The sequence below is a fragment of the Myotis daubentonii genome, chromosome 8 (assembly GCF_963259705.1).
Source record: "Myotis daubentonii chromosome 8, mMyoDau2.1, whole genome shotgun sequence".
In the NCBI taxonomy this organism is placed as follows: domain Eukaryota; kingdom Metazoa; phylum Chordata; class Mammalia; order Chiroptera; family Vespertilionidae; genus Myotis; species Myotis daubentonii.
The window spans coordinates 95,128,985-95,143,192 of record NC_081847.1 but is presented as its reverse complement, the minus strand read 5'-3'; the positions used below and the strand labels follow the sequence as shown (position 1 = coordinate 95,143,192).

Here is a 14,208-nt window from a genome sequence, read left to right as displayed (position 1 = left end):
CCTTAAAGGACAGCCCGTGGGAGACCGTGCCCTGTGTCTGGGCACCGACTCTCCTTGAGGAAGTGAGAGTAAAAGCTTCACTGAATTAAAAATTAAATGACTTTCAATTTATTTATTTTTTGAAAAATATATTTTATTGATTTTTTACAGAGAGGAAGGGAGAGGGATAGAGAGTTAGAAACACTGATGAGAGAGAAACATCGATCAGCTGCCTCCTGCGCACCCCCCACTGGGAATGTGCCCGCAACCAAGGTACATGCCCTTGACCAGAACCGAACCCGGGACCCTTGAGTCTGCAGGCCGATGCTCTATTCCAGGGGTCCTCAAACTACGGCCCGCGGGCCACATGCAAATACAAATATTGTATTTGTTCCCGTTTTGTTTTTCTACTTCAAAATAAGATATGTGCAGTGTGCATAGGAATTTGTTCATAGTTGTTTTTTTTAAAACTATAGTCTGGCCCTCCAACGGTCTTAGGGACAGTGACCTGGCCCCCTGTTTAAAAAGTTTGAGGGCCCCTGCTCTATTCACTGAGCCAAAACTGGTTAGGGCTGTTGTTTTTTTTGTTGTTTTGTTTTTAAATATATTTTATTGATTTTTTACAGAGAGAAAGGGAGAGAGATAGAGAAACATCGATCAGCTGCCTCCTGCACATCCCCTACTGGGGATGTGCCCGCAACCCAGGTACATGCCCTTGACCGGAATCGAACCTAGGACCCTTTCAGTCCGCAGGCCGACGCTCTATCCACTGAGCCAAACCAGTTTCGGCACAGGCTGTTTTTTTTATTCCTAAAAGAAGGAATGAGTGTTTCCTAAAATGGACTTTACAGTTTTCTGTGGTTGTCCTTAGATTGCTGTGTTTTGAATATCTCACTTAAGTTAGGAAATAAAGCTTCTTAAAATGAGATTAGTTTATAGTTCAGAGTTGGTTTCCTCAACGTGCACACGTGAACAGTTCCTAGAATCAGTGGCAGTTAATTTTATTTTTTGAAAAATCTTTATTGTTGAAAATATTACATATGTCCCCTGTTCCCCGCGTTGACCCCCTCTAGTCCACCCCACCCCCCGCATTTAATTTTAGAGGCTGACTTGAGTTTTATGAAGTAGATAGCATTGCTGTTATTTCACCCCTTGTTTAAAAGGTGTAGGTTCTGGTTGTGGCTTTACTGGAATACAGTACTCAGCAAGTGACTTACTTTATCTTTGTACTTCTCAGTTCCTTCATCTCTGAAATCAGTGCTAAATATGGGTCTACTAATGTGCAATTTCTAAACAAAAATGCATTATTTTTTGTTAACACAAATGTCATAGTTTTATATGTACGTGTGTGTACGTGTGTGTATACATATATACATATATTCCTATATTAGAGAACTTACTGGTTGTTTGCTAGGAGCTAATATGATTGAGAGCAAAATTTATTTTCTTGCTGTTTTTACATAATTACTTTAATTTTTAATATTTTCCTCATATTAACAGAATATAATATTGGAAAATCCCCACACCATTGAGCAGCTAGCTGCTTTGGAATGTAGTGCTAACAAAGCACATTATAGATTTTTAAAAATGTTTTTAAGATTTAATTTGTAAAATATATGTATTTGTTTATAAATGCATTTAATTTTTTCTCTATTCAAATTCCAAGTATACAGTGTTCTTAGTTTGTCTCTTTTTATTCACTCAGAAATAACCAACTTATTAGGTTAAACTATTTCTTTTTAACTTCTTTAAAAAATATATATACATATACATATACACATATACTACACGTGTATGTGTGTGTATATACAGCTTTCCTTCTTTTGGCAATAGCATTTCTTTTAAATCTCAAAAGAGAAACCGTATAAAGAGCATTATCGATAATACAAAAGTTATCTTACACACCTTCAGCAATTCTTAGCAGTTGGGCTACAGTATCCATAGCTTTGAGAGAAGCCTAAAGAACAAGTATAACACTTATCATTAATGTTGGCAAACAGGTAAAGACACATGCAGCCTGGCGTTAATTTGGGGGCACGCAGACTTGGTGGTGGCTGGGGCGTGGCCTGTCTTTGATGTGGTGCTTCTTGTCCTTGAGAGGTTTGATCTCCACGCAGGTGGGGCTGGTGTCTGCTCGGCTCGCAGTGAGGCTCCCGATGACAGGGTTCCTCCTGCAACGCTGGAGGCTCTGTAATGCCCGTCTTTCTCAGTGGACAGGAGTCTCCTGGTTGTGAGCTGTGGTCTGCGATGTCCCGGGAGCACATTGGGAAATGCACGTCACTAGTTTATCAGCCTCTGGCAGCTGGTGGAAGAGCCCTGGATAACAATGCGAATGTCTCCTTATATTTGGAAATCAAAAAGGTTTTTAAAAATCAGCAATATCTTGAACAAAATTATAAGAATGATTATCCTCAGTTCATCAGCCCCATGAGCAGGGACGTGCCCTGCCTGGGAGTCGGCCTGGGCGACACCCCAGCCTCCGGAGCCCCCTGCCAGGGCCCTTCCCCTGTGTCGGCAGGTGCTGTCTAAAGCGCCTCACGTTCTTAGGCGAGAGCCGCTGTGTTGTTTTATATTTTTTAAAATTTTGTTTTATTGTTTAAAGTATTACAAATAGTAGCACACATGTCTCCTCCCCCCATTAACTCCCCCCGCTGTGCTGTTTTTTAATGTAGCGATGAATACAGAGGCAGAGCAGCAACTCCTCCATCATGCCAGGAACGGCCACGCCGAGGAGGTGAGGAAGCTGCTGGAAACCGTGGAGAAGAACGAAGCCGTTGCCGACATTAACTGCAAAGGTGGGCTTTGGGCGGACTTCCTCCGCTTTCTCCTAGGCCCCCTCTCTCACGTACGCTGTTGTTTGTGTGGCATTCTCTCCTGATCTTGCTTGCGATGCGCTTCCTTGTGGTTCCCTAGAAGGAACCCCTTCGAGTGGAAATGTCTCTCCAAGTTCCCTGTAAGCCAGAGACGTTGAGATCCAGCCCTGAAGTCGTGATGGATCGTAGACCTTCTGAACTGCAGGGGGGCCCTGAACCCCGAGCCCATGAGTGTGCTTCCTGAAGACAGTGTCATGGAACAGCAGGCTCCAGGGCTGGCGTCTGTCCAGAGAGCCCAGGGTACCTCAGAGAAGGTGCCATCAGCATCCCCCTCCTGTCACGGGGACTAGTCCCCTGGAGGCATAGGTCAGACTAGTCTACATTGCACAGGTGCGCCAGAATATGGACGTGTAGGGCGTCATGGGTCTTCAAGGAGAGGCGTGGAATTGGAATTCGAAGGCTTAGTGTCTTGGAGGAAGTGATTCTAAGATGATGTAGTCAGAGTGTGTAGGCTGGGCCAGTGCGGCTCAGTGGTTGAGCATCGACCTCTGATGCCCGGGTTGCGGGCTCCATCCCCAGTGGGGGGCGTGCAGGAGGCAGCCGGTCAGTGATTCTCTCTCATCACGGATGTTTCTGTCTCTCCCTCTCCTTTCCTCTCTGGAATCAATGAAAGTACATTTTGAAAAAGAAAAGCGTGTTGGGACTTAACCAGGTGAAGGTAGTGACGGAGAAACAGCAGGTGTCAAGGCCCTGAGGTCAGAGGCAGCCCAGGGCCAGCCTGCGGGCAGGAGGGGGAGGGTCCGGCTGGGAGGTCAGCAGCAGCCAGGTCACAGGGTGCCTGTGAGCCAGGTGGCACGTGTCCCACGCTCAGGTGTGCGGACACATAGGATTCGTCCTCTGAAATGGCTCTGGCATTTCCACAAGCACCTTCTCCTGGGCATGTGGGGGCTAAACGTTAGCCTTGGGGTCCGTCCATCTCAGTAGCTTTGCTGGTTAATGTGGGGCCTTCCGGCGCCTCTCACCTTCCTCCCGCCCCCAGCCCCCCGAGGGCTGAATGCAACGGTGAGCATGGCTGGGTGCTGCACAGCCTTCGGCTCCTGCGGGACCCTGTCTCCCTGGGGCCCCTTGAACAGGTGTCGCTACTGCAGAGCTTGGGGACAGAGTGAACGCAGGCCTCAGTCTATCACAGGACGCAGGCGGCTCCTCGCCGGCGCGGGAGACGCACCTTGGCTCTTGTTGGCTTTGTGCCCCCGAGCCTCTGCCGTGTCTCTGCACCTGCCGAGGCGTGTGGGGATTTAGTGACGCGTGGGCAGAGCAGCTGTGGCCGCCAAGCTGGGCCCTCCCTCTGCTTCCTGCCCCAGGGTGACCTTCCTGCCCCCTGGCGGGCGGGTCCTGGGGTAGGTCGGCTCCGGGGTCCTTTCCTAGCATCTCGGGTGCCGTGTGCCTGTTCTCAGGGTTCCCCCATTCACCGCGCCCCCTGGGCTTACGGCGGGAGCCACGGGGCTCATCTTCGTCCCCCACAGTCCTCTGTCCAGGTGGACGGTTCATTAGCCGCGTCCCATTCCCAGGCCTCCAGCGGCACCCCCCCCCGCCCCCCGCCTCCTCCTCAGAGGAGCAGGAAGAAGCGATGGCCGGGGCGTCCACCAAGTGCAGCCCGCGATGCAGCTGAAGGGATCCCCAACTCCTGGTCCTTCCGGAAGGACGGGTTCTGAGCCGTCACCATTTTGAAGGCCAGAGGCTCCCGATTTGTCATCCTCAGTGACCCTTGCCTTACTGCCCCCCCCCCCCCCAGGCCGCTTCAGGCCAGTTAGGGGGCGGTCCTCAACCTGGAAATGGAAATCGGAGAAGAAATGTTAATATGGTTAGAAATTTCACCACCTCCTGCCTGTCAGTCAGACGGTCGTAAGGGCAGGTGGCGTGGGCTCACGTAGACAATCACACCTTCACCCAGCGGAGTGGACGGGGGTGGGGCTGGATGTGAGCAGCGCTTCTAAGTGGAATCACCTTTTCCTGGCATTTCTTGTTTTTATTTCTGTCTTATTTGTTTTTCCAAACCCTGAGAAATGGAGAAAATGATAAAATTTTTGTTTTCAAGAATTTTAAAATGCTTTTTAGAGAGAAAGGAAGGGAGCAAGAGGGAGAGAGAGAGAGAAACATCGATTGGCCGCCCCAGGCACCCCCCCCCCCCCCAGGGCTGGAGCCACAGGACCTGGGGGGCGTGTGCCCTGATGGGGAATCCTGACCGGGATCGAACCGGCCGCCTCTTGGTGCTGGAGGTCATCCATCCCCCAGCCACCAGCCGGGCAGCAGTGAGACAGGTTCTGCACCTGCTCAGGGCACGTCCTTCGGAGCTGGCTTTCGTTTGTCTTTTAGAAGTTCCTGCTGATCAGTCAATAACGTGTCCCACTGACCCTGCCATTCGGAGTTCTCTCTTCTAAAGGGGACGGGTTTTCCCGGAGGGCTGCATTATTTACGTGGTTCTGAAGAAAGCCTGTCCATACACATTCATTACAAAGACAGGAGGAGCCAGTGTGTGTGTGGTCCACGTGCTGGAGTTCCCAGGAAGGGGCGTCAGAAGGCGAGGGCTCGTTCAGGACAAACCCCCTGAGAGCCTGGGGCTGACGCGCTGGGAATCGAGCCGGGCGGCTGGGCTGCGAAGGCACTGACATGCGCCTCTGAAGGCCAGGGACCCAGCGCCCGCGCTCACGGGTGAGGGAAAGCGCCAGGTTTATCACACGCACACGGGCGGCTCCACGAGCCTGGGTCTTGGAGCTAAACTGACACCCCAGGGAGTCATGCAGCCAACCCCCCCATGACCCACGTGTCCTGTCCCCGGAGCCGCCCTCTCGTAAAGGTGGTCAGTGTCTCAATGGCTTTTATTTTATTTTTTAATTTGTATTTTTATTGTTGACAGTATTACAGATGTCCCCCATTTCCCCCTTTTACCCCCTCCATCCTGCTCCCCCCCCAGGCCTGCCCCCCTCCCCCCTCCATTCTGCCTCCCTAGGCCTGAACCACCTTCCCCCCTCCATCCTGCCGCCCCCCCCCGTGCCTGCCCCCCTCCCCCCTCCATTCTTTCCCCCCAGGCCTGCCCCCCCTCCCCCCTCCATTCTGCCTCCCCAGGCCTGCAGCCCCTCCCCCCTCCATCCTGCCCCCCCAGGCCTGCACCACGGGGCCGGCGGGACACAGGTTTGTAGGGTAATGCTTATGCCCTCCCCTGTGCAGTGTCTTTCTTAAACAGGTTGACAGTGGACAGTGGTAAGGACAGGAGAATCATCTGAAGGCTGAGATGTGCAAGGCAGAGCCTCTGGGATGCAGCTCCGACCCGTCTTAAAGTGGCTCCGCGTTCATATTCGTTTACACAGTCAGCATAGGAGGCCCAGTCGAGAGCGAGAGAAGGAAGCGCTCGGTGCAGTTGAGGGTCTGGGTCACCTCTTCAGGCTGGAAATGCGGTGCCCCCTTCGTCAGCTTTGCTGGTAGCTGGTGCCAGGGTACGAGAGCCCGTCCATGATTTCGCCTGTAGCTCATGCTGAGAGATTCTTGCAAATAAAGTAAAAATGAATATGCTTATAGGCATAGCACACTTCACATGCATGAGTTGTTTCCAGGAAGACATTTAGAAGCAGAATAAGAATTACACCCCACTGTCGGCACCTAGTTCTGCCCACTGCTGTCCTCTCTGCTCAGGTCTGTTGGGAAGCTGTTTGTCCCCATGACACTGTCTCCTTTCTGTCCCCCATGACACTGTCTCCTTTCTGTCCCCATGACACTGTCTCCTTGACTGTCCCCATGACACTGTCTCCTTTCTGTCCCCATGACACTGTCTCCTTTCTGTCCCCCATGACACTGTCTCCTTGACTGTCCCCATGACACTGTCTCCTTGACTGTCCCCATGACACTGTCTCCTTTCTGTCCCCATGACACTGTCTCCTTTCTGTCCCCATGACACTGTCTCCTTGACTGTCCCCATGACACTGTCTCCTTTCTGTCCCCATGACACTGTCTCCTTTCTGTCCCCATGACACTGTCTCCTTGACTGTCCCCATGCCACTGTCTCCTTTCTGTCCCCCATGCCACTGTCTCCTTTCTGTCCCCATGACACTGTCTCCTTTCTGTCCCCATGACACTGTCTCCTTTCTGTCCCCCATGACACTGTCTCCTTTCTGTCCCCATGACACTGTCTCCTTTCTGTCCCCATGACACTGTCTCCTTTCTGTCCCCATGCCACTGTCTCCTTTCTGTCCCCCATGACACTGTCTCCTTTCTGTCCCCCATGCCACTGTCTCCTTTCTGTCCCCATGACACTGTCTCCTTTCTGTCCCCCATGACACTGTCTCCTTTCTGTCCCCATGACACTGTCTCCTTTCTGTCCCTATGACACTGTCTCCTTGACTGTCCCCATGACACTGTCTCCTTTCTGTCCCTATGACACTGTCTCCTTAACTGTCCCCATGACACTGTCTCCTTTCTGTCCCCATGACACTGTCTCCTTGACTGTCCCCATGACACTGTCTCCTTGACTGTCCCCCATGACACTGTCTCCTTTCTGTCCCCGATGACACTGTCTCCTTGACAGTCCCCATGACACTGTCTCCTTGACTGTCCCCATGACACTGTCTCCTTTCTGTCCCCCATGACACTGTCTCCTTGACTGTCCCCATGACACTGTCTCCTTTCTGTCCCCATGACACTGTCTCCTTTCTGTCCCCATGACACTGTCTCCTTTCTGTCCCCCATGACACTGTCTCCTTGACTGTCCCCATGACACTGTCTCCTTTCTGTCCCCCATGACACTGTCTCCTTTCTGTCCCCATGACACTGTCTCCTTGACTGTCCCCCATGACACTGTCTCCTTTCTGTCCCCATGACACTGTCTCCTTTCTGTCCCCCATGACACTGTCTCCTTTCTGTCCCCATGACACTGTCTCCTTTCTGTCCCCCATGACACTGTCTCCTTGACTGTCCCCATGACACTGTCTCCTTTCTGTCCCCATGACACTGTCTCCTTGACTGTCCCCATGACACTATCTCCTTTCTGTCCCCCATGACACTGTCTCCTTGACTGTCCCCATGACACTGTCTCCTTTCTGTCCCCCCTGACACTGTCTCCTTGACTGTCCCCATGAAAGACAGAACGCAGGCAAGAGGATTCTCATTTCTGACTTGAGAAGTGAGGTGGATAATGGGGCAATTCATTGTGGAAGCAGCTGTGGAGGGGACGAGGTAGTATGTGCGTGTGTGCGTGTGCGTGTGTGTATGTGTGTGTGACGACAGGTCCGGCTCTGCACCTTCTCAGCGTGGGGTATTTTATACCATCAGAATGGAGGTGTCTAGAAGAGAGTTGGAAATGCAAATATCACTTTCAAAGTCAATAGCACCTGAACAGTGGTGGGACGGTTAGGGGTGTGGCTATTGGATATGCCAATAATGAAGGATTCACCGGAGAAGGTGGCACCCCCAGAGCGCCCCGGGAAGTGTGTGGGCAGTGAGGGAGCCCCTAAGGCACCGGGCTGTGGCAGCACGAGAGGCTGTGGTGCAGGCTGATCCCCGACCATTCTCGCTGTGCAAGTAGCCCAGGGCTTGGGGACAGCATTTGTTGATACACATTGAGGACAGTTTTTTATTTTTCTAAATAAATATTTATTGTTCAGATTATTATAGTTCCTCTTTTTCCCCCCATAGCTCCCTTCCACCCGGTTCCCACCCCACCCTATGCCTTTACCACCCCTCCCCCGACTGTCCTTGTCTATAGGTGTACGATTTTTGTCCAGTCTCTTCCCTCACCCCCACACCTCTTTTTCCCCTGAAAATTGTCAGTCCACTTCCTTTCCATGCCCCTGGTTCTATTATATTCACCAGTTTACTCTGTTCATCAGATTTTTTATTCACTTGATTTTTAGATTCACTTGTTGATAGATGTATATTTGCTGTTCATAATTTGTATCTTTACCTTTTTCTTCTTCTTCCTCTTCTTAAAGGATACCTTTCAGCATTTCATATAATACTGGTTTGGTGGTGATGAACTCCCTTAGCTTTTTCCTATCTCTGAAGCTCTTTATCTGACCTTCAATTCTGAATGATAGCTTTGCTGAGTAGAGTAATCTTGGTTGTAGGTTCTTGCTATTCATCACTTTGAATATTTCTTGCCACTCCCTTCTGGCCTGCAAAGTTTCTGTTGAGAAATCAGCTGACAGTCGTATGGGTATTCCCTTCTAGGTAACTGAGTTTCTTTCTCTTGCTGCATTTAATATCTCTCTTTGTCTTTTGCCCTTGGCATTTTAATTATGATGTGTCTTGGTGTGGTCCTCTTTGGATTCCTTTTGTTTGGGGCTCTCTGTGCTTCCTGGACCTGTAGGTCTAGTTCTTTCACCAGGTAGGGGAAGTTTTCTGTCATTATTTCTTCAAATAGGTTTTCAATATCTTGCTCTCTCTCTTCTTCTGGCACCCCTATAATTTGGATGTTGGTACACTTGAAGTTGTCCCAGAGGCTCCTTACATTATCTTCATATTTTGGATTCTTTTTTCTTTTTGCTTTTTGGAATGGGTGTTTTTTGCCTTTCGTATTTCAAATCTTTGACTTGATTCTTGGCATCCTCTAGTCTTCTGTTGGATCTCTGTATGTTATTCTTTATTTTAGTCAGTGTATGTTTAATTTCTAATTGGTCCTTTTTCATATCCTTGAGGGTCTCACTAAATTTCTCGGAGGTTTCTAGAAGATTCTTGAGTAACCGTATAACCGTGGTTTTGAACTCTATATCCAGTAGTTTGCTTTCCTCCATTTCTTTCGTTTGTGACCTGTTTCTTTGTCTCTGCATTTTGGCTGCTTCCCTGTGTTGATAGAGTGGCTTTGTGTGCTAGGTGTCCTATAGAGCTCAGTGGCTCAGCCTCCCCAATTACCTGAGGTGGACACTCTTGGTGCACCCCTTTGTGGGCTGTGTGCACAGTCTTGTTGTAGTTAAGTCTTAATTGCTGTTGGTGTCAGTGGGAGGAATTGACCTCCAGGCCAATTGGCTGTGGCGACCAGCTGTGGTTATGGTGGGAGAGCTGCTGTGCAGGAGACACCCTTATGGAGCAGGACTTGCTTCAATGGGGCTTTGGTGCTCACTGAGTCTGCCCCCTGTGTGTGTCTCTTATGGATGTGAAGAGTTGTAATCTGGATGGTCTCACTCTGACCACTGGGTAGACTGGCTCTTGGATCTCCAAAGAGGTGCAAAGTCAGCCACTGCCTGAGGCCACCCAGCCGGAGCTACAGAGAAATCTGCAGATTCCTCCTCTTAGTTTGGGGTGTGGAAGTGCCCAGATGAGGCCCAGCTGTGAAGCAATGCAGGCTGCTGTCTAGGCCTTCTTTTGGAGGCTTTGGTGCTCTTTGACCCAGCTGCAGTTTGTTAGGTTTTAGATTGCAAAAGAACAGGCCATTCATATGCAAAAGCCTTTACACACAGCTTGGGTGGGTTGTAAATGGGGTGGGGCGGGGTCTTAGGGAATCATCAGGGCGGAGCAAACTGCGATGGCTGCCAGTCTGCTCTGCCTTGGAGTGGTCCCGGGGTCTCTGTGTCCCGCGGCCCCTGTGCAGGAACAATGATCAATCACTGCACGCACCTCTGTGAGAAAGCCACCCTCGTGTTCCGGTTCCGGCCCGATGCCAGACAGTCCAGTTTCTCTCTGTATGAGTCTGGGTCCCCAGAGTCTCGCCTGGAACTGGAGTTCAGAGCAATTGGGAGCTTGTATCTCCCTCCTGATTGAAAAGACAACAGCATACCCAGTTGCCAGCCCGTTTCCACGTGCGCCTCCGTACCTCTGCACCTCTGCACTTGCTCGCCTCTGCACCTCTACCCGTTGCAATGCGCTTCTCTCTTTCCTTTTAGTTGTAGAATTTCCACTCGGCCAGCCTTCCCGTGGTTCTGGATGATGTCCGTTTTGTCTTTTAGTTGTATTTTTGATGTGGTTGTGCAAGGCAGCAAGTACAGGTGTGTACCTATGCCGCCATCTTGGTTCCTCCTCATTCACATTGAGGACAGTTTTAATGCTGTGGTGGGAGGTGAACTGGGGACCAGGGGGTGCGCCAATGGGGAGGCTTGGCCTGGGGTAAAGGAGCATCGCTGGAGGTGCCGCTGGGCTTCAGGTGAGAACGAGGGGAAGACGTGCTCATGGCACAGGCTGTGGCGTGTGGTCTGTGCCTGCGGCTCTAGAGGCTACAATGTGGGCCGTGGGGTGAATGGCAGACAGTCCCAGGGTGGTTGCGCGGCAGTCCCTTGGGGCGTGCTGGGGCCTGTGCTGGGTGCACGGAGGGGGTGAGGTTGGCTCAGAGCCTAGACTCCAGGAGCCCAGCCGGGCACTGAAACACCAGCTCCTGCGAGGAACCCGGTGGACCCTCTGGGGGAGGGGGAGCTGGGTTTGGGGGCTGGTGGGGGTTCTGGGGAGCTAGGCGCTGTCTGAGCTCTCAGCACTGTGCCCCCCTTTCTCTGCTAAATTGACTTAGTCTCTGTTTTCACAACACTCGCTTGGTTCCTCCCTGTCTCAGCTGCACGCTGGGCTCTCCCTGTCACTGCCTCTAATTGAGGTTCCTGTTACCTGGTTGGGCCCTGGGAACCCAATAGCCTCATTACCTGAGATGGTATCAGAAGTCAGACTGCCCTCAGCCACTGTCTGCGGTGCTCACAGCTCTCCCTGCGTTGCAGGAAGGACTCTGTCCGGCCCACGCTCCCGTTACCGGCGTCCAGAGCCCTTCTCACGACACAGGCTGCCAGGAGCCCACACCTGGGCCAGGTGACAGGACCGGGGCCTTGGGGCCACAGCTGCTGAGACCCTCCGTCCCCTCCGCCTCAGGAAGGAGGCCCTGACTGGGGAACGTGGGCCAGAACCCGGCTCCTGGGATCTGTCCGTTCCGCTCACTCCCCTTTCCTCCGGGGCCTCCGCCTCCCCCATCAAGCAGGGCGGCCAGAGAGAGGGCCTGGCCAGGCCGCGGAGGGGCCTGCTCCAGGCAAGCTCAGTTTCCTGTGGAATTACTGAACTTACACCTAAAAATGCCCTCCTTGCCCCGTTTGTAGGAAGAAGTAAGGCTAACCTGGGCTGGGCCCCTCTGCACCTGGCCTGCTACTTTGGACATAGACAAGTGGCCCAGGCCCTGCTAAAGGTATGTTGATGGCTGAGTTTTTTATGAACATGGTAGGTACTGGCACGGAAAGGATGAAAGGCTTAGGGAAGGCATCGAGCCAGATGGCTTATGCAGAGCGAGAGTCATCACTCAAGACACGAATTGCTGCCCTAACTGGATTGGCTCAGTGGCTCGAGCGTCGGCTTGTGGACTCAAGGGTCCCAGGTTCGATTCCGGTCAAGGGCATGTACCTTGGTTGTGGGCACATCCCCAGTAGGGAGTGTGCAGGAGGCAGCTGATCGATGTTTCTCTCTCATTGATGTTTCTGACTCTCTCTATCCCTATCCCTCTCTGGAAAAAATCAACAAACTATATTAACAAAACAAAACAAAACACGAATTGTTCTTTCCTAAATACATGAAGTAGGTTAGCCTGAGTTATTAAAATTCTATTTTTTTTAGTCATTTAATTTTTACAGTTTTGGCTTTTTGAAATTGCGAAAGTGGACATATAAATTAATGAAGATATTGTGTATTTTCAGTTTTTTAGCATAACAGTTAAGAAAAATAACCAAAGCACATGCTATGTAATCCTGTATAATAAAAGGCTAGTATGCAAATTGTCCTCTTGACCAGGAGTTCGACCGGGAGTTTGAACAGGGCGTGGGGCCAGCTGGCCTACCGCTCACAGCCCCTCCGCCTCGCCCGCCCCCCTGCCCCCCGACTGGCCCCCCCAACCCGATCAGGGGTGGGGCCAGCCCGCCAACTGCCCATGGCCCCTCCTCCTAGCTAGCACTGCCCCCGATTGGCCCCCTCACCCTGCTCGGCCTCTCACCCCAGTTGGCCCCCTCATCCCGATCAGGGGCAGGGCTGTCGGCCAACCTCCCACTTCCCCTTCGCCCTGCTGCCTGATCAGCACCAATCGGGCGGGCCGGCAGGACCCCACTTGTGCACAAATTCGTGCACCAGGCCTCTAGTTAAAAAATAATTACAGAATTTCTTAATGAGCATCATATAATGTAAGACTTCAAATTTCTCAATTCTGTGATTAACAATTTTTCACATATTTATATTTCTGAAATTGGATTGCATCTTAAAATTAATGTGTACATTTAAATGGTGGCATCTTCTTCCCTTCCTAAAAACTTACTAAATTGGTGGCAAAAATATGGTATTTCATTCAGAGATGGTTTGCCTTTTTAAAATATGGCTGTTTCTGAAGTTCAGTGGAGGGGCGTAGATTTTTAAAGAAAAGTCGTTTTTCATTTTTCTACCTGTCAGCTAGGTTTTACCTGCAGGAATTTTACTATTTACTTTTAGTTTGAAATGAACTTATTTTTACTAGTGACAACCGATCAACATTTCAAAGACTTTAATTTGGAAACATTAAGAAATTACTTCCACGTTGTGTGTTTCTTGACCTGTGACGCTGTTTAATGTTTCCACGTTCCCCAGGCGGGAGCAGAAGTGAACGTCCTGAACGACATGGGCGACACGCCCCTTCACCGAGCGGCCTTCACGGGGCGAAAGGTGAGGACCTCCATGTTCCGTGTTCCATGTTCGTGTTCGCAAGTGAAGTGTCTGGAAGCACGGTCGCAGGTGTTTTCTCTTTCACAACCAGAGGAATTGCCCCTGGGCAGAGGCACACGCGTGTAAGCCAGCACTTGGGGTCAGAAGGTCCCACGCTGTTAGTCGGCGTTGGACAGTGAGGTCGAGTGTGAAGGTCATGAACCTCCACTCCAGGAGCCTGCAGCCTCCTGTGTGCTGCAGGGAGGGGGACCCTGACTGTTCCTTTAAACAGCTTCAGAGGAGTAGTGTGCCCTGCAGGACACGCATGACACACGCCTGCTGTGGGGATTGTCGGTGCATTTACACGTCTGTGCGGCCATCCCCACATCCGGCCTCACAGAGGAGTAGTGTGCCCTGCAGGACACGCATGACACACGCCTGCTGTGGGGATTGTTGGTGCATTTACACGTCTGTGCGGCCATCCCCCCATCCGGCCTCACAGAGGAGTAGTGTGCCCTGCAGGACACGCATGACACACACCTGCTGTGGGGATTGTCGGTGCATTTACACGTCTGTGCGACCATCCCCACATCCAGCCTCATAGAAGAGTAGTATGCACTGTATGACACACGTGACACACACCTGCTGTGGGGATTGTCGGTGCATTTACACGTCTGTGCGGCCATCCCCACATCCAGCCTCATAGAAGAGTAGTGTGCCCTGCATGACACACGTGACACACACCTGCTGTGGGGATTGTCGGTGCATTTACACGTCTGTGCAACCCTCCCCACATCCGGCCTCACAGAGGAAT

General features: G+C 51.3%; 1 protein-coding gene across 2 annotated transcripts in view; it reads left to right on the top strand.

Annotated features, from left to right (window-relative positions):
* Window positions 1-14,208, top strand: part of OSBPL1A (oxysterol binding protein like 1A) — a 117,705-nt gene that overhangs the window by 3,721 nt on the left and 99,776 nt on the right. For both annotated transcript variants that reach the window (XM_059707449.1, XM_059707448.1), the window contains 3 exons: window positions 2,652-2,774; window positions 11,840-11,925; window positions 13,341-13,415. In XM_059707449.1, coding sequence (XP_059563432.1) covers window positions 2,654-2,774; window positions 11,840-11,925; window positions 13,341-13,415 — 282 coding nt within the window. In that variant the 5' untranslated portion in view covers window positions 2,652-2,653. Of the gene's footprint in view, window positions 1-2,651; window positions 2,775-11,839; window positions 11,926-13,340; window positions 13,416-14,208 lie in introns of those variants that run through there.